Below are 20,060 nucleotides of genomic sequence, written 5' to 3'. Positions count from 1 at the left end.
AATTTTTTACAATGATGGTGGTGAAACACTGGAACAGGTTGCTCAGAGAGGTGGTGAGTGCCCCATCCCTGGAAACATTCAAGGTCAGACTGGAGTGGGCTCTCAGCAACCTGATCTCATTGAGGATGTCCCTGCTTATTGCAGCAGGGGTTGGACTAGATGACCTTTGAAGGTCTCTTCCAATCCAAACTATTCCATGATTCTTTAACCATTGCCTAAGAGGTAGGTACTGCATGGAAATATACATTTTGTATTCACACATTGCCTTTCCCAAGTGATATAACAATGCATTCCCATTAGCCAGGATACACTAGGCTTATAACAGGGCACAGTTCTGTTAAGAAAAGGCTTAAAGAAAAAAAAAAAGAAAGCAGCATTTTAAAACACAAGATCAAAAATCACCTAACTGGTCAGAAATAATATTTCAGAACATACAACCTCTCCTATTAAACAGTTTCAAGTTCAGAAAGAGTCACAAGATATTAAGTTTATGAAAAGTTATTCTGATTTGACTGTCTATTCCCTCCAATCATTGTAATTCCAAGAGAATTTCAGCATCTGAAGTCATACCATCTGACACTAGTCTGACAATAATTTGCACTCGCATTTTGACATTTTTTTCCATAGCACTGACCATATTTTAAAAGAGATTCCCAGGCATCCACCTTCTTTATTCCTTCTATTCAAATAACGACTCTGCAACCTAAAGCACTTGCTGAAAAGAAAAAGGAATCCTGTTAATTCTGAAGGGCCATCTCTTGTATGTGAAAAGCTCACAGCTTCCAAAGCAAACTCCAAATAAAAGAATTTTAAGTGTAAGTGTCAACAAACGAAGAAAGCTTGGTTGTAAATTCTTACATAACTTTAGCCACACCATGCTAGAGAGAGAATCCCCAGGTCTTTGCTTCAGGGGCATTAGCAACCTCTAGGGTTCCAGCATCAAAGTACTGAGGAAACATGAAAAATCCCTGAATAGTCAGCCTTACCCACGGGCAAAGTCTCTTTATAATGAATCTCTTGCACGTGGTCCTGGCAAAGCTGATGTCCTTAAGTGTTCCATTTTTGTTGGCAGAAAGGCGATGCGTGCCATGATTAAAGGAAAGTGGTAGGACAGCTATTACTGCTGTGCTTTCATTTCTTTCAGCAGCAGGTAAGTACACTGGCTGACATCAGCAACTCTTACCCCACACCACACACAATTTCTCATTGGTGGCCCTGCATCCATAGCTGCTCTTGCACAGTTCACACCGACTTATAGCCTGAAGGGCAAGATCAGTTAAGCCCATAGATTATAAGCAGCACAGTTTTACTGCAAATATCTGGACGCATCTCACTTCCCAACAGCATTTTAAACTGCTGTAAAAACAAGAATCCATTCCTAATAGATCCCAGAGTACACAGAGAGATGACAGCCTACTATTAACACATGTAACTTTTTACACTTACTGACTTCAAAGAATCATTGCTTCTAGAAGAGAAAGGAGGGATCAGTTTTTGCTTAGAGAGACACAACTCTTCACTGACTGTAGAATCTTAAGATAACAGCAAGAAGGTACAAGACAGATAGAAAATATCTGGACTCCTACAGCCTGGGATGCCTTGGTACAGGTCATTAAGAAACAACTCCTTAGGTGTAGCTTAATCATAATTGCATCAAAGTTACCGAGACCAAAGTAGAACTGTGTGATATTGTTAGCATTACAACTGAAGGCAGAATTCTGCTTTCCAAGAGAAAATAGCTGTGACCTCAAAGCACTACTAGAGGAGGATGCCAATTTTGCTCTCCCTGCTTTCTCTCCAGTCCTTCTCTCCTTATCCCTTCAGTAAGACAGTGATCCTATAGATTCACAACCATATTTATGACACATTCCACGGACCCCCACCAGCTTCAGAACAGGGGCTCAGGAGGAAATATTTATCTTACCAAGCATGATCATAGGCACAATATTTCCATTTGTGCTAGCTTTCTCTGTTCTCTGCTGTGATGCGTTTGAGTCACAGAGCTAACTACAGGTAGGATGTGTCCTTCCGTGTTCTGCATTAGCAACACATGACACTGATGATCCATGTTCAAGACCTATTAATAACACAGGGACAGAAATAAGTTGCTGAATCCTGGTCTGTCCACTCAAAATAGACCACAGGAAATTTAGTCTGGAAAAGATCTTCTGCTAAATCCTCCCAGAAGACATCATTTTGACTCTCCAATTTATACACAAACCACCTGATCTCAAAACAGTCTTTATGGCCTCAGTGTCATGGGAGGATTCTTACATCAGTGTAGCTAATTTTTGTAGACACTTATATTTGTGTTAAGAGAAGTAATCTTTCTCCACATTACTCTAGTAAGCCAGTACAGGCTTTCTTTGACATAATTATACCAGCATAGCATTCCTAATGCAGACAAGGCTCTTTGTCTCTCCAGTTAGCAGCTGCCAGTGTGCTGAATAATCCTCATACTAAAATCCACAACTCCAAATCCAGAGGAGCAACAGCATGTACAACTGTCCTTCCATGCAAAGAATACATGGTTGTTTATAACTCTCTTTCCTCATGGCCTCCCAGACACTCCCTTTTAACCCTATATGCTTTTCGATTTCATAGCTCTTCTCTTTGCTCTCTCAAATTCCTCCTGCCCCCTCCTTCAAGTTTTCATGAGTGTCAGACTCATAGTGATTAAAAGCAAACTCCAGAACTAACAACGATGCTTCATGAGTTCAGCATGATGCATAGCATCTTTGGTACCACGTGGAGATATGCATATCAACATCTTCTTCACTGGACTTCAATTAGATGAACAATGGTTTATGGATGTAGAATACGCTGTCTAATCCTGCAGTTGCAAATACATCTTACCTCCTCTGACTGAGATTCAAAGCCAGACTTTGAAAGAACGTGTATGCACTGGGCTGTGCACCTGCCAGAAGAGACAGAAGACACAAACTTGCCGAAAGTAAACATTTAGAGTCTGTTAAAAGAGTTCTGTAATTATAAGTGACCTGAACTTTATCTTCCTAATGAAAGAAATCATATCCATTTCAACTAGAGTGCTTGAAGAAATTTAGGAAGATTAAGTTTATCAGAAAGTACTACACAGAACTGGACACAGTTCTGATACCAACTGTCTTGCTGCTTTTATACAACAGTTCCTTTTGCAGAGCCCCTGTGATGAGTACTGCAGAGACATTGTGAAGCTTAGATTAAACTTATGAGAATAAAGTTGTTGTAATGTCACTAAATTCAACACAGACTAGCCACACTTCACTAAACCTTCTCAGCACTCCCTATGTCAAGGTCCTCTTAAAATCTTCTTAAAAATAAGACGGAAAAACATTGGTGTAAAATACAGCTTTTTCAGGTGCTCGTAGTCATAAGGAATGCTTTTCAAAGGTTTGGTATTTTACATCTGTTTAGAAACAGACTGCCAAAATAACAAAACCAATGTCATTCCTAGTGTCGTTAATATAAACACAGAACTTGAGTTCTTTACTGGCATAGCTGAGGTCTATTAATGCAGTGCAATGTAAAATTTAAAATGGTATGACATTCTCTACATAACAGAGGATACACCTAGGCATAGTCATGGATGCCCTATAGGGAAGCTACACCTATTTAACTCTGTGTGCTAGTTACCTATTTCCAGAAAAAAAAAAAACAAACCAAAACAAAACACACCAACAGAAAAGTGAAAGACAGCCGTACTGGTTAATAACTAGATCTCAATCAAAACTGTAATGATATCTCCCCTTTAAGCCAAAAAAATTTAACCAGATCAACAAACTCTGCTGAAGTTCCTCGAATTCAGTGGAATTAACTTCTCTGCAGAGCATAGTGCTATCAGGAAGGAGGAATTGCTCTCAGTGTCCTGAAATACATGTAAATCAAATATCCAAGCATCTACAGAACCCCATCTGTTAGAAGAGCTTGTATCACAAAAAAATCCCACGCATTCTGGACATGCCAAAGATTCCACATCCATCCCTTGCTTAATAAATTTCTTTGAACAATAGGAACTTAGGAAAAAGACTGATATTCTTACAATTTATTAATTACACAAAAATCAATTCCTTCGTTTGCCACTCAATTTTACAGGAACATTCTGAAGTACTGAAATTGCACATATTTCCTTTTTCAGATGATTAATGCCAGTATTTCTCTTGGCTGTACCAGGGAAACTAAACTGCTCTGCTTGTTTCACACTATCATTTTTCATGTTGCACTAGTTCTTCAGAGCCTGCATTTTCAACAATTCAGGTCAGAGCAATTTGTTTCCCTGCAGTAACTTGAATCTTTTAAAGTTTATTCATAAACACCAAGGCCAAGAGAGGACCCATGTGATGATCTAGTCTAAGTTCCTGCATAATGCAAGAGAATCTTTTGAAGAAGCCCACAGTCAGACATATATCTTGTGAGCAACAGAGTTGATAGGACTCTACCCAGGGGTAAGGCTAAGTACAGGCATGTGCACAGGATAAGAATCTGAAAATCACTAAAAAAGCACGTAAGTCACTTCAACCCCCCAGCCTTCCTCCCCCACTCATCATCCATAATGAGTACATTGGAAATACTTAAAGTAGCATACAAAGGCTAAAGAGAGCTTTTGCAATGTAACATTAAGTTCCTGTTACTTTATAGCATGACGACTTATTTAACAAAGCATGAATTTTAAGTGTTATGCCCTAGGCAATACATCTTTGCCATATTTCCTCCTGCCCCCATGAAGTTCAGAAAGCCCAGTGCAAGCTGGTTCTCACTGATAGCACACTAGTTATCGGTAGAGCATTTCAGACAAACAGAGTGGGTTTTGCCTGTGAACCCTCAGAGCTGTTTGACAGCAGGCCAGCTGCCACTTCGAACTGGCATTAGTGCATCATTCAAAGACATGGTTTAATAAACACTCCAGACAGCAGTTTCCAATTATAATTCCTTTTGGAAGCTGGAAGACAACGTTATCAACTTTGCTGTCCCTTCCCCCACAAACTTGTGTGGGCTGTGTGAAAAGGAAACATGTTTTATTTTTCTTACCTTTGCTCACCAGAATGACTTCCAGCTGGTATTTTCAAGTCAGCATATTATACTAAGCAGTTAAGCTACCAGCACTAACAAGTACCTCAATAGCATCAGCAGGATTGTCAGTATATAGCGTGGTTTTGAATGATGGTTCCCTCTCTCCACTTTAGATAAGTGTGGTTTTGTTTTGTTTTGTTTTTTTTTAAATTGCGTCAGAACTCCCTTCTGGAGCAGTCTAGGGAACAAATGTTTCGGAGTTTTTTCCACTTATGTGCCCTCCTACATTGGTTTAGAGACCAATGCTGCTTCTTATCCTCTTTTCAGTGAACTGATGCAGTTGCAGAGTGTGTGTCCGTTTCTCTATACTCTACATAGCCTGCACCTGCTGCACACACCACAGAAATCAAATCCACAGCATCTCAAAGCAGATAGAAAGTCAGAGTAAAATCAGAAGTCATTCAATGCTGCAGATGTTACAGCAGTTCTGTAATGCCAACAGCACAAGCATAGCAGGTACACAAAGATTTCAGTTACTGCTCCCTGTCCTCAAAAATTTTACATTTAGAAACAAGGAGATGTTTTCTTTATTCTTGCTGTTATAAAGCATGAACCCTGCAAACAGATACATGCATTCACTGACAGGTTCAGGATCCACAGAGTATGAAAAAAATTAACCACCTCAAACAAACAACAAATCATCATCTATCCATCCAAAATTCAGTAATTTACTTCTCCTAGTATCAAAGCTAAAGAAAACACACTCAGTACACACACCGATCATTTAAAAGCTAAAGTACAGAAAACAGAGAGGAACACAGTCCCTGGGAACACTTAAGGAAAAGAGCGAGCAAACCTGACTGCATCTCCAGCTCACACAACCAATACAAGCCTGCAAATTCTTCTGAAATGCATTATATTTGTAATGTAACATGACTGTGCCAGATCAGCTAAGGACAAGAATTAACCCACTGAACGGCACAAGGCACATCAGATTAACTTCAAATAAAAGGCCCAATCCCTTAAGACTTAGAGATCAACTCACCTCAGTAAGACTATTGAGCTGGTAAAATACATGTGGAGCAGGCACCTAAGCAGTAAACTTCCTTTTAGCTTGATATTTTCTTTCTTCATGCGGATGTTGACCTCTAATACTTACTTTTACTACCACTAGAATTTGCTCTGTGCTATGAACTACACAGCCATATATCATATGTCTAATTTTGTTTTACTTCATCATGCTCACCTACTAAACCAGAGTACTTTTTTAGCCTCAGGGATCTCAAACATTGCATAAATCTTGTGGAAAATTCACCTATCCTTATTGCAAATGGGAACATAGCTGCTTCTGGGGCTGAACAAAGCTTAACCTGCAACAGCAGCACCAGAGGACACAAACTGCAAGACAGCACTGAACACTTGATTTTTGACAAATTAGCAAGAAGTATAGGGAATGTACTATATAACTGATCACGCTGACAGTTTGAAAAGCATATCTTCACAGAACAAAGCTGTTCTTCCACAGAAATGCTAGAAAAACCACACCAACAAAACCCTCTACTAAACACATATGCCTTAGGTCTTAATATATTATCCTTAAGGCAGAATACTCAATAGCAGAGCTTACTCTGGAACTCTCAGCAGGAAGAGTTCAAAATCTTACCTAATTTGCACTAAAAAGCCAACCTGATGGGATCAAATGATGCCTTCTACATTCCAGCAACAACATGACATCATCTTACAAAGCCATGTTTCTATACCCAAAGGGCAGCCTACACAAAATGCTATGCAGACGTATTTGACTTTGAGGAATACAATGGGTTAAGGAAAACTGCTCGAGAACAGTCAGAGATTATGTCTTAATGCTCTGCACTAGCAGAAAAAGCTATTCATGAAACTCCTTAAGTCTCATGCTCCTTTCCCAGGAGGCCTCATGCTGTTGCAAATTGAAGTTGTAAAAGCCAGCATTCTTGTTGAAAGCCAACGCATGCATTAAAAGACAGCTAGGTGCTACTGATCAAGGATCAGATACAGAGCTTCTCCCGGAGATGCAAATTCCAGGATAGCAGAACACATATGCTGTCACAGCCTGTTTCCAGGCCTGTTTTCAACCGCCCAGGGCCTCAGAGCATAGAGGGATGTAGACAGTGTAACTTGGAGTAGATCAAACACTTCTAATGGAACAAAAGCAGGATCTTGTTTATTTCATGAAGCAGGATCTTTGCTTGCCAAATGCAAACATAAGCCTTGGGCATTGCATATGCTAGGGGGAAAAAAAAAAAAACACCCCACAAACCAAAACACAAAAAAAACCCAACAACAAACAACAAAGCAAAAAGCAATTTACAGGATGCAGGTACCTCCTGATGTCCTTCAAGATGTTTTAAGTTGATAACATAAGGTAAGCCAAAACATTCTTAACTATCAGAGAGCCTCATAGTCCTCAGGGGGAAAAAGGAGCCTAATAATCTTTCTGTACATAAGCCTGGATGCAGTCTGATGACCTTCACCAGCAATGAATCATTACCTTAAGTAGGCAACAGTGTATTTATTGGTCAAGTTGTAAGGCTACACCACTGGACTGAACACAATACTGCTGAAATCAGCAGCGTTACATGAATTCAGAGGACAAAGTTCAGTCCCTTTTTCCACATTCTTTTTCCAGAAGTATTTGGTGACATAGTACAGTCAAGTGTTCAGGGAAAGCATGGATCAGGAGATCAGCAAGCAGAAATGCCTTGCTTACAGAAGATTTGAGTTGTTAGGGTCTAGTATCTGCATGACAGAAACCGGGGCCTCCATTAACTTACTCAAATAATAGTTGCTCAGCTCAAATTCATTTATATAGCAGGTCTAGAAATACTGACAGCTGATTGGTACTTCTGTTGATGTTAAATGAAGTTGTCAAGGTCTACACAGGCCACAAAAACTATTTTTTCAGTTAGATAAAAGAACTTGTAAAGAATTTGTAAAGGAGTTACCCTGAAGAAGACAATTAGTATCTTTCCAGCAGATCCCTAAGCAGCAATGCAGTGGGAGGTTTGATCAAACTCCTTCACTCTCACACCCAGGCAGAAGAGGCAAATGCCAATTCATTAAAACTGGAAAAATCTGAAGACATATATTTTGAAAAATAAGTTTATCAGGCTCAGAATGGGGAGACGGAAAACAGTCGCACAGATGGCACGAAATAGCCAGTAACCTCCGGGTCAGTGTGTTAACCCAAAACAGTGAAGACTAAGTTCAAGCACCTTCCTCACACAGTCTGTACTGTTCACGTCTATATAGAATGTGCTTTGCTCTTCCATAACAAATAAATCTTGTTTTCATCTTAAGATTAAATGGGCAAACAACTTGAATGTTTTCAAAGACTGTTGATTTCGGCATCTATGAGAGCAGCTGAAAGCATTCAGTTCCTTGTGTCTTGTGGCTTCAAAGACGCTCGTGGCAGGGCAAACGTGCAGAAACGCATGCAATACTACAACCTGTCTACAGAGCACAGTAGTAGCTTCACAGGCTGGGCAGTAACATTGTTAGGGAACTCTTGCTTGTCGATTTGCTTCTGAGGAGACACCAACGAGCAATAAAGAGTGACTAATTGCCTCTTACAGGATGGATTTGCACTCAAGTGATTCAAGACGTATTTTTCTATCAGTTATGGCGTATCCAAGCACAAGGTGGAAAGCACCAGCACCATCTAGCGCACAGAAGCAGACAGAGCAAGCAGAACATACAGAAGAACATATCAAAAATTTTTAGGCACGGAAGTGCAGGATACACACTTCCAAGACAACTCAGGCTGCACTCATCTTGCATATAAAAAGAGACTCTGCAGCTGGCAAAAGCTGAGCAGATGTACCTGTCACTATCTTAGTGCTGAGACTTTATTACCTTGAAGGTCTTCAACTCAAGATGTAAGGTAATAATAAAGAACAGTTTCCTGACTCTGTGACTGTCCACCGTGCTCACTTACTGTTTCCACAACGCACTGCTGAAACTACATTGTCTCATTCTTTCCAGTAGTACCCAGAACTTCTTTATTTGCTGCCATTTCCCTAGTCAATACGCTAAGTGCCATATCCCAGAAACCTAAATAAACCCTCAAATATCAACATCCTCATGTATCCAGATATGCACCATTGGTTATCAGCTGTAGGCTTCAGAAGAAAATTCAATTACCAGGGGCAAACTCGGTTTCCTGCTGTTAGTTAGAATTGCAATTTGCATTGAATAACAGAGAACACAATGATTTTTATTGTCTGAATTTCTAATTTCCCCTCCAGGCATTTTAATTACACACCATCTCAACAAGAACTGAGATAAAAAGGCCACAAAAACAACTTAATTGGTGTCGATCACCTGAGATGCAGAAGTGTACCACAGAGCAGACTGCTCTGTAGGCACCATTCACCCTAGTGGGACAAGATAAACAAGCTGCCACTCCAGAACTGCTCTGTAAGACACTGCTAACACCACTGGCAGACTCCCTACAGAACAATTACTGTCTCTGCAAGAGTTAGGGCTTCCATCTTCTGATTCTGCCTTTATTTCCTACTTATTATATAGCACAAACAAGACAGTGAAATAGCTTCTACATAAACCCAGCACAAAAGCTCCTGGATGACGCATTTTACTCTGCCCTAGCCTAACTACTAGCAGAATGCAACCACTAGTCCAGCTTTAAAGGAGTCAATATTGAATGTAGGTCCCTTTCATAAGGGCAAGCTGCCTATATCAAACTCAGTCTTTATAATCAATTGAAGAGCACCCCACAGAGCTCTGACTTCTAAAGTTTTGAAAATAACCTTATACATGTGAATGAACCATAGGCAGTCATCTTTTCTCTGGCTGAGTCTGCCAAAAGCTTGAGACAACAGTTCTGAAGAGGAGTGAACTGCCTCACTAAAGAGAGGGCTGGTGGCGTGACTCAACTGGAGCACAAAAAGCAACCTAAAGGTGCAGTTTTCAATCTTAATTGGGTCAACCAGAAGTCCAACTAGTTTGAAAACTGTTTTTTCAGTCATAAGAGCTGAAGTGAGACATGTGATTAGGTATTGGAGAAGAAGCCAAGAGGAAAGCAAAACCAATCCGTTCAGCAGGAGTTTCCAGTGAAATTGAATAAAATTTATCACAAAACTGCACTCTTATTTTCACAGAAAGGCTCAACTAAGAGCTGTCACTTGACCTTGGCAGAAAGCTCTGTGGCAAGAAACACGAACTCGCTATCATCGGTGATACGGAGACACCAAGATGTGTACCATGAGTTTTGGTCAGGGATTTTTCAGCAAGGTTGCTTTCAACCATAACATACCAGTTTGTTGAAATACAAAAGGGTACATTTTCTTTGTACATGAACATTACTCTAGAATGACTTAACAGTAAAAAAAACAAAGCAAAAATGTCTTTCCCAGAAAAAAAAAACCACACACCACATAACCCACCACACACCACAACAAAAAACAGTAGTCACTGAGATTACTTGCCCACTAGGCAGGTGACAGATTCAGGTTCCTGGTCTAAATACAGTGGAAGTGAAAACTGGGCCTCCTACATTGTAGGACACGATGTTAGCCAAAGAGATACCAGGTAATCCATGAAAACATTTCTTGTTCATGTTTCTATTTTTCTGCTCTTACTCTCCATTAAAAGATCAATTGAATCCATTCTGAAGCAGAATGGAAGAATTGTCTTAAAATTCATCAAGTTTTCTACAAAGAAAAGCTATTCTCCAATCAGTTGGTAATAACCCTCCGCCATACCTATTCAAAAGACAATGCTTTTCACCTCCTGACTTCTGAATCTTTTTACCACTCCTTTCCTTGACTCTGAAAACCTTACTTGATCAGAGAATTATCTCTGACTATGAAGAGAACTTAAGTATCTCCTAGCGCTGCAAAGACCAGAGGATAAAACCAGGCAGGCTATTTTCCACAGGGTATTAAAAGCATCATCTTCTCAAAAGGTGACAGCTCAGAACCATGTAAGCCACCAGTATTCCTTAAGACATTCTCAGAGATCAGTCCCTGCGCTTCTAACACACTGCATTACACCACTCTGAAATGCACTGTAACCCCAGGCTAACACATGGCTGCTTTGTTGCCCCTAGTAATCAGTCCGCTGCTGTTTCTGTTACCAGGTTTGCACTCCTCTCCCAAGCAACACACAGAGGTTATTTCCATCCAGAAATACCAGTTCCTGCGTGATGATTACCCCAAATAGCTAAAGCTTTGCACCTGACAATTTTATAAAAACGTCTCCCTCGCCTGCTAATACACACTGGTACATGAGAGCTACTTGAGCTCACAGCTTACCCTGCCATTCCACTTTGAACTTCACTAGCTGTAAGGGAGGAAAGCATAAATGGGTTAAAAAAGGTCCAGAAATTTACATAGGTTCCCCAGAAAAGAGGGTAGAGAACATCTCTGCCAAAGGAGGTATTTCAGGAAGTCCTGCCACCAGATCTAACACTGGTTTGACTGTAGATCTGTTCTGCAGTCTCTCATGTCCCTAGTTAACCCTTCTCCCAGCTGCATTATACAGCTTAGAAATGAACTTGATGAAACATGAATAATACACAATGCCCATCATTAGTTCTTGTTACTCAGCAGAAAAATCAATACATGCTCTGTTACAGAGCAGGACGTGCCGTTACTCTAGTTCCTGCACTCTGAGGAAGCAGCTCCCACAGCCAAGCTTTACACAGCCTGCAGCAGAGGAAAGGTGGGAAAATCCCAGCGACAGTTCCAGTAACGAGGATGCTGAAAGGCTTAGCTATTCATCAGGAAGCAGGTTTTTGGAGGTAACTGGTATCACAGACTTTAGAAAGCTTCAGACATTTCCTTGCTGGAAGATCGCAGCCTCTCCTCTTTGGCAGATAAGTTGGTATCAGGACACTATGGGAACATTTTAGGAATGCTGCACTCTATTCTTAATTTTGTTAGTTAAAGCTCTGCTGCTTATATGCACAGTAAAATCCCATAAGTGCATTTACAGCTATGGAATGTACTTGTACAATGTACAAGATCCCCAACTTAGTTAAGGCAACTAAAAAAAAAAATCTCATCATCTCTATAGAAACTATATAGTCCTAGCTTACGGTAGGAGAACTGAGGCACAATTAGTCAGAGTTATAGTCATGGCCATACATCCAACACAAAGGAAGATAGAAAACGATGGAAAGAATGATTTGGGTACTGCAACATCACCCATGCTCATCTTCCTATCCGGCATTCGTTTAAGAGCTGTTCACTATGTGGGTGTTCTGCAAGCTGGCAACCAGACATAACAGTCATTTCAGAAGACATGCAAAAAAGAAAAGGCATTTATGCCAAAACCAGCACAGAATAAGCGTACTGTGAACAGAATGGGGAACTCTTCAGGCCACATTCTCCAGGGACATCTGTGTCGAGTCACATTCTGTATTGACTGTTTATTTATAGCATTTTTCAATACTTGCTATGCATGTAGCAACTAAGCTTGCTACAAATATGAGTGGATTTAGCACCACAAGGTCAGGAAAGCATCTGAATTTTGCAGGCAGGACAGTTGTGCACTAACACCGAATCATTTTTCCAGGGAACACAGGGAAGGGCAATGTCAAAAACACAAGCTGAACATGGATATCCTGGGGATTCACAACTATCTTGTGAACAGTGTAACTTTTTTCCACCCCTCTGGATAGCCTCTTTCAAGGAGCCACATGGCATTGCTTTACCAACTCTACTGGAGCAACAGCCACCTGCAGTTTGGGACAATTCTTTTGCAGTCTACAGTAATACAGCCTGACAGTTTAGGTAAGAAGTGCAGAATGAATATTTTCCCACATGGAACCAGAGGACAAACTCGAATCTGCAGGAAACTCAACCAAGCCAGTCCATGGCTCAGTCAATTATTTTACATCACTGCCAGAACGCATGGGATCATTCACAATCACAACCACCAAAGTGCATTCACGTTCCAGGTCCACAGTCTTCTACAACAGTATGGTGCACAATCTTTGGAAATGGTGCAGAAGACATTTCACTTTCAGACAGCAAACGCCACTTCCTAGGAGATCTTCCATGCAAGCAGCACTGTAAGCCCAATGCCCTGCTGTTTGTGAGGCCCTGCCTATATGAGGGCGTGGTGCAGCATAAGAAAATACAAAAATACATCTCTTCTCCCCATGTAGCTTCCTGTGTGTCAAACGGCATGCTGACTGAGTTAGTGCAAACCCCTGCCTGCCGGTGCAATGGAAAACCTTGCAGCACTGCCTGTTCTTCCTGCACCGCCTCATGCTGTGTCAAAAGCGATGTGCAACACGGGCATTTTAAGCCAGCCTGATTAGGGGGTAAGAAAAAGACCCCAAAGCACACCTGCCTCACAACACTAACATTCAGCTACAAGGACAAGTGTTCCCTGTGTTATCCATTCCATAAAAAAAAAGAGGCAGACTAAGGTAATTACTTTTTTCTACCCTATCAACGGCATCAACACTGTGGGGAAACAGACAATATTAAGAAGCATGGACAGGCAGTTCATGCAGGAGAAACAGGCCATGAAGTAAAGCATGGCTGAGTGAGTGCAATCACATAATTTTTACTTAAGATACGTTTTTTCTCTCTCCTTGTTTCCAGAAACTCAGTCTTCAGGTATTGAGAGATAGCTGTAGGAGGATTAATCCAGTTCATCTTTCTCACTTCTCTGGTCTAACACTGCTAGTGGCACAATAGCTTTCTTCTCTGTAGATCCTGCCACCTGAAACTACCTCCAAAATACATTGCATTCAAACCTATGCACACGGACATTCCTCTCTCAACTAAAATCAGAACTGAATAAATTAATACAACTGCTCCTATGCTGCAACAGGAAACGTAACTCTAAATACACCCTGAAGATACCAAGCCAGTCCACAGGAAGCATTTACATGGGAGCTAAAATAATTTCAGAAGTCTTACATTAAGACTATGCTGACAGATCATTAGACTTTCTACCTAACAAACTTTCAACCTCTCTTCACGGCAGCTCTATTCTCTCAAACCTTTTATCCAGAAGTGAAATATTTTGAAACTTTTTTTCCTCCTCTGCCTCCAAACTGGGGGAGACGAGTATACATGAAAAATTACATCCAGTTACTGCATGCTCCTTTCCCCTAAGTTCTGTGCTGTGCTTTGTGTCACTTTCTCCCATAATAACCAGAAAAACACATCAGCTTGGAAGGCCACAGAGCACTCCAGGCAAGGAGTCCCCTCCAAACAGAAAAACAAAGGATGATGCATCTCAACGACTATTTTCATGAGATACCACAGCAGCAGCTACATCCAAAACAAAGAACACTGAGTAGTTTGCCAAGTCCCATTTCCCAATCTCTCTAGATAATCTGGCTAGTGTATCAGAATGTTTAGAAGTGATCAGTACAGTTCAATTATCATTAATGACAACTAATGAGAATGAGATGATGTTATGTTGAAAGTACAAGGAAATGCTGGCCTACCTGGGGTAATTTCAAAGAGATGTTTCCCTGGTTCATCAGGATTAGGTGGCAGCTCATTCACCTGATTGCCGTGCAGTAGTATCAAACCCTGTAAGGGACATAAACACCAGTGAAAGGGGAAAGGCTACAAAGAGGGTAAGGGAAAGAAGAGAGACGTAACAGACATAGCAAATTTAAGCCTCACTTCCACTGAGCCCATCTCCTTTCCAAACCCACCCTTCTGAGCAAGAAAAGATTGAACTGTTCATGCACCTGCCTCACCTTGTACTTTCTCTCACACTGGACACTTGCAGTCAAATGATATTTACTCTGGAATACTAATATTTTGAGCATGCACAGGTGATTCTCCTTTGCTTCCATAACCAATTATCCCTTGCAAAAGTTTCATCTCACATTACATCTATTCTTCCTTTACCTTTTATTTGCTGATTGCAGCCTGCAAGCCACGAGTTGGTTGAAGTTCTAAAAATCTTTATATCTGCAACTGAAGCAAGTGGCCTGTTTTCTAGTGATCCTCAGTACACACAAGTTCCCAGGGAGATACTGGAGGACAGCAGCTGATTAAGATTTGCAAGGCAGTGGGACTACCTTTTAATCCAAGAGACTATATAGTTTCCCTAGCAAGAAATCTGAACCCTTTCAGTTCCCAAGTTCAAATACTGCCAGAATTCAGATGCATCTTCACCTTGAACTCAGGCATAATTAACACTATGTATTCCAGTTCAGGAATTCTGAAGATATTATACCACCAGCTATGCAAAGTGAACAAAATCTTCCTCATCCATGGAAAAACTGGAAAAGAGATCACAGGGAACTCTTGTCCAGTAACATGGGTGGAACAAGAACAAACATACTATTTGGAGCTCATTGTTTCTCCACTCCTTTTTAGTTTCATATTTAATAACTTAAAGCATTTCCAGCTAATATGGCTTTAAGACATACACACAGTAAGACAGACAAAAGGCAGTAAGAACTGGGACTCTAAAGAGTTAAGCCATGAAGAGTGTAATCAGCAGTTCGGACTCCTGCATTGAACTGCCCTGAAATGGAAGTTGGGTCCAAATCATCTTTTTCTTCTCAGCAAGAAAAAGAAGTTGTTGGTTTAGTCTGTTGTTTTCACACATAACAAGCAAGTGGAGAAAAGGTAGCAGCTCTTATGTAAACCTGAAGCTGAAGCACACAGATAAGGGCATGTGGACAGGTGGGAGGGTCACAATTCTTTGTTTTGTCTTTTTTAAAAGTTTCTTTATGAAGAGTAGAATCTAAAGTTTTAATACTGCACACAAATTCAAACCCTTCCTGCTTTCAGGAGTATGTGGTACATTCCTAGGGAAATGGTGAAATGGCAGCACAAGCAGAAGAATAAAATATCTAAGTTACACAATTGAAACCAGAAAGGATTTTAGAATAGCCTAAGACAAGAATGCCAAGAAAACACAAGAAAGGACCCCAAAAATCACAAAGCTGGCTTAAAAAAAAAGCGCAGCTCTTCAAGTCACTTTATTCATTTAACTTGAATTTGGTATTTATGCATTCTCAGCTGTAAATTTACATTTTCAGGTCATTATCTTACTAACGCAAGCTAGAAATGTACATATAGCAATAAAAGCTAATACAATATCAGTTGATTCCAGCTGCTCAGACTTTCAGAGCTTCAGGTATCATTTGAAAGCTGGCAATAGTTGTTTTCTGTCAGAAGACACAAGCCTCTTAAATGTTAACAGCTGCTTTCCTTTGAGGAACAGTTTACATTTTGTAGAAAGAAAAGTTATTAAAGAGACACTAACTCTCTCTCTTCCTTTAAAGTACACCCCTCTCTTAAGAAGCCCTCTAAGCAAAAATAGTCAGTCTTAGAATGGGTAGTGCCTACAAGCCAGCACAAAATAAAAGAGTTAGGCCTTCCTTATCCAATAATACAAAGCAAGCACAAATCCTCATTTGAAATAGTTACCTAAACCTCACATTCATAATCAAGCAGAACTCAGGACTCTGAATCAAGTCCTGGGTTACTTCAGAAAAAGGCACATTTTTGTGAAGGGTTCTTTCCCTCAGCCTGAGTTAGTAAGCTTGGCAAACACATATAGCCAGGTCACGTATATTTTAGGCAAATCCCAATGATATACATGCCAGCTTTGTGCTGTTTCATAGCATGGAATGGTGAAGATGTACAACAGTATATACAGACCAGGAGATTCACAGTACATTTATAGTGAAGAGCAAGAGCAGTTCATAGAAAAGTGCTGTCAAACTAGAGTTGCAGAAAGCTCATCTTTCTGCAGGAAAATGAAGTCAATTATGAAGTCAAAGGGTTAAATCAAAATCTCACACTGCAGTAGCTTCCAGAGGTTGTAATTTGCTTGCCTTGGGTCACCCTTCTCCTGCAACAAAACTAAGCAAATGGACTTTCTCCATGCTTGATGCACCGTTATGGTGCAACATCACCTGCCTCCCTTCAGTGAGACACACCTCTGGTACACAAGGGTGATGTTTACTCTAGAAGCAATTAGGGAGGCATAAATTGATTGAACTAACATCCAAAACCAAAGCATTTCACAGTCAAAGTAGAAAGTTTTCATGGAAGTGACTCGTTTCTTATTCTCATTTTAACCAGCTTTGATATTATGGAGGAGGAGGAGATCATCATTATGTAGCAGAACTCATTTAAAAAACAAACAGAAAAACAACCAGAGGCATAGGACAGTGGAAGGAATGCAGGACCCGCTGCAGCCACACTGGTGATGGGGACTGTACACTAGTAGAACTACTTTGTCCTTACCAGTGCGCACCTCAGTCAGCTGTGCAATGAAGTTGCAGCAAGTTGAGCTGGTAGCAGGACAACTGGAAGAAGATTAGGGAAATAAGAAAACTAGAAGAATGATTTTTTTCAGAAAAGAAAACTCAGGGATGCTCACTCTACCTATGAAAAACAAGAAAAGCCTGCAACCTAGGCCCATCTCTGGAAAGTACGTTTAGGTCATAGGTGTGTATATATATATACACACACATATATCCAGCAAAGATCTTCAGAAAAGCTTCCTGTGCATTTCTCTCTGCACGTATCAGCAAATTGTGCTGAGCTCTTCTATCTTATATAGCCAGTCGTTTTAGGGCATGACACGTTTCTCCAGAGGGTAACAGAGTACCCAGCACACAGTAGTCCAATCTGCCTGGCATACTATGGAGAACTCTAAATAAATACTGGTGAAAAGGCAGGAAAAAAAACAATTCATGTTATCAGGGAGGGTGTATCAATTCTGACAGTTGCTGCCACTGGTAGAAAGACATTACTATATTTGAATAGATTGGTATGTCCTTGTTCAGCAGCCACTCAGACTGCATTAGCAATCTTGCTTGGGCAGTAAATTAATGATGGACTAAATCAGTTTAAATTCCCCAAGATTTAACTTGAAATATGCCAAAGCATGCCCCATAAATAAACCTCAATTCATAACTAAGTTATTCCTCCTTCCCTCAGGCTTTGGGAGCCCAAGATGGCTGAACAGCTGAAGAGGCAGGTTGCAGACCTTCCAATAAGCTAGAAGGTCAAATCCAATTTTTGATGACGGCATCACCTTGCACCCTTTGGGGCCTTGGTGCTTTGAGGGAAAACCTTAAGAGGACAAGCATTCATATCTTAAAGGTATTACTGTAGTCCCCCCTAACAAGACCAAATGAGAAGTTTTGCCCTGTAGAGCCAGGGTTTGGTAAAGAAAAGCTGTGACACAGGAAACACGAGTGCAAAGCTTCCTTTTCTTGACTGAGTCCCTCAACAGAGTTGCTGCCAGAACACTGATCATCCTACTTCTCATACCATTACATTTAATAGAGCACTTTAGTTGCTGTTACAAATGCTTACAAGATGGGAGATGGGGGAATAGTGGGGCTCAAATCTGCTCTCAGGTATGCATTTCTGAATCCCAGGCCAAGGATGATAAACTTAAGTATATGAACATATTGATTTTATCTGAACATGGAACAAATTTTCTACAGCTGCTTAACACCAATGAATTATCTGCAACATTGAATTCTAAGGATCAAATAGTCCAAGCTAACCCAAGACCATGACCTAGATTTACATAAATCCATTCCAATTTAAGTCAAGAACTAGAGAGTGTGGACTAGACTATATGACAATGCTTCCACCCTTAAGTGGTGTATTTTTGCAAGAGTTTAGAATGAAGGCCACACACACACCGGTTTCATGCTACTCCAAGTCATTTGTTCCCTAAGTACAGATAGGCAAAGCATTTCTGTAGACAAGCGTGCTTGTGAAAGAGTACCTATATCAAACTGTCTATAATCCACTTCTTTTCAAAACTAGTCATGCAGCATACAAAAAGTCTCTACAATGGGACACTACTAATGAGAAGTATACACACAGATATGCAGAAATATTTGGCATGCAGCTTCTGGACAGCTATGTTTTGCAAACCATGCTACTGAGCAAGTTTGACTGTGGCTTCTGGATCAGTATATGCTGCAGTTTCAACTACAGCTTGGCTTCTCTTGCCTGAAACTGGATGTAGATGACAAGGAGGTTAACTAGGAAAATACAAGACTAAAAGCTGTTCTGCTTTGCTCTATGCAGCATTACTTCTATGATCAAAAAAGCGTAGAAGAGCTGTAGGGGAGAGGACTTCACCTTAGCCTCAGTGAAAGAGATGGAAGTCAAATGGCCTCATATTTACAGGAGGCTGAGGATAGACCCCACAGTTCAACTGGTAAGTCAGATCCTCAAGTATGAGGCCAGGAACAGATAGCAAAATGATGAAGGAAGATTTCCTAGGTGTTTGTGAAGCACTTTCCCAGAGCTACACAAGCAGAAACTTGTGTAAGAGCTCCCTTACCTCTGCTGTTCATCATCTAGATTTTCAAAATAGTTGTGTTAATAATAGACAAAAAAGGTGACTTGCTGGCTTCAGCTGCCAGCAGACATTCCTGCATTAGCTATATTCAAGACTTCTTTGCAACCTCAAGGAATAAAAAGCTAACCCTACCTAACTCCAGACACTGCAAATAATCCTTTCTAGAGACTCATTCTCAAACTGGCACTTTGGATCACAAGCTGGATCTACTGTGCTACAGGACATGCCCACCTACAAGTTTGTTGTGTTATGTCAGTCTAACAACTAAGCTGTCTGTGTCACAATTCTTCTGTCTATAAGATACTGACAATGTTTCAGTAGCTGCAGCTGCTTCCACACAAGGAAACCAAGTCTATAGAAGAGTTGTATAACTAAAAGGGTGCTATTTTTTTCTTCATTTTTTTAAAGAGAATTGGCATCTTTAAGTTATATTTGAAAGGCAAAGGAATGAAGACTATTGCATCCAAAGCCATCACTGGAGATGTACTCTGCATATTTCAGGTTGGAGAAACGTCAGAACAGCTACACTAGTGTCAGTGGTTGAGAGGAACACCTACTGAATATTTTAAAGATGGAAACCAACTAGAGAAGCGGTGAAGGCAGAGAATATAATTTTCTTTAACCCTCTCACTCCATAGGAACCTCAACAGTAGCCTTCTTTCTGGAAGCATCATTTTTGTTACTGCCACGAAAAAAAACCCACACATCAGCATCAA

The 20,060-nt window shown here is 40.5% G+C and overlaps 1 protein-coding gene across 2 annotated transcripts in view; it reads right to left on the bottom strand.

The window, feature by feature from the left end:
• ARHGAP22 (Rho GTPase activating protein 22) overlaps positions 1-20,060 on the bottom strand; it is a 137,580-nt gene that overhangs the window by 107,344 nt on the left and 10,176 nt on the right. For both annotated transcript variants that reach the window (XM_086616362.1, XM_086616363.1), the window contains exon 3: positions 14,480-14,567. In XM_086616362.1, the coding sequence (XP_086472488.1) occupies positions 14,480-14,567 (88 nt within the window). The remainder of the gene's footprint in view (positions 1-14,479; positions 14,568-20,060) is intronic.

The sequence above is a fragment of the Tauraco erythrolophus genome, chromosome 9 (assembly GCF_009769465.1).
Source record: "Tauraco erythrolophus isolate bTauEry1 chromosome 9, bTauEry1.pri, whole genome shotgun sequence".
Lineage (NCBI taxonomy): Eukaryota > Metazoa > Chordata > Aves > Musophagiformes > Musophagidae > Tauraco > Tauraco erythrolophus.
The sequence above is the reverse complement of the archived record's forward strand: the minus strand, read 5'-3'. Positions and strand labels throughout refer to the sequence as shown.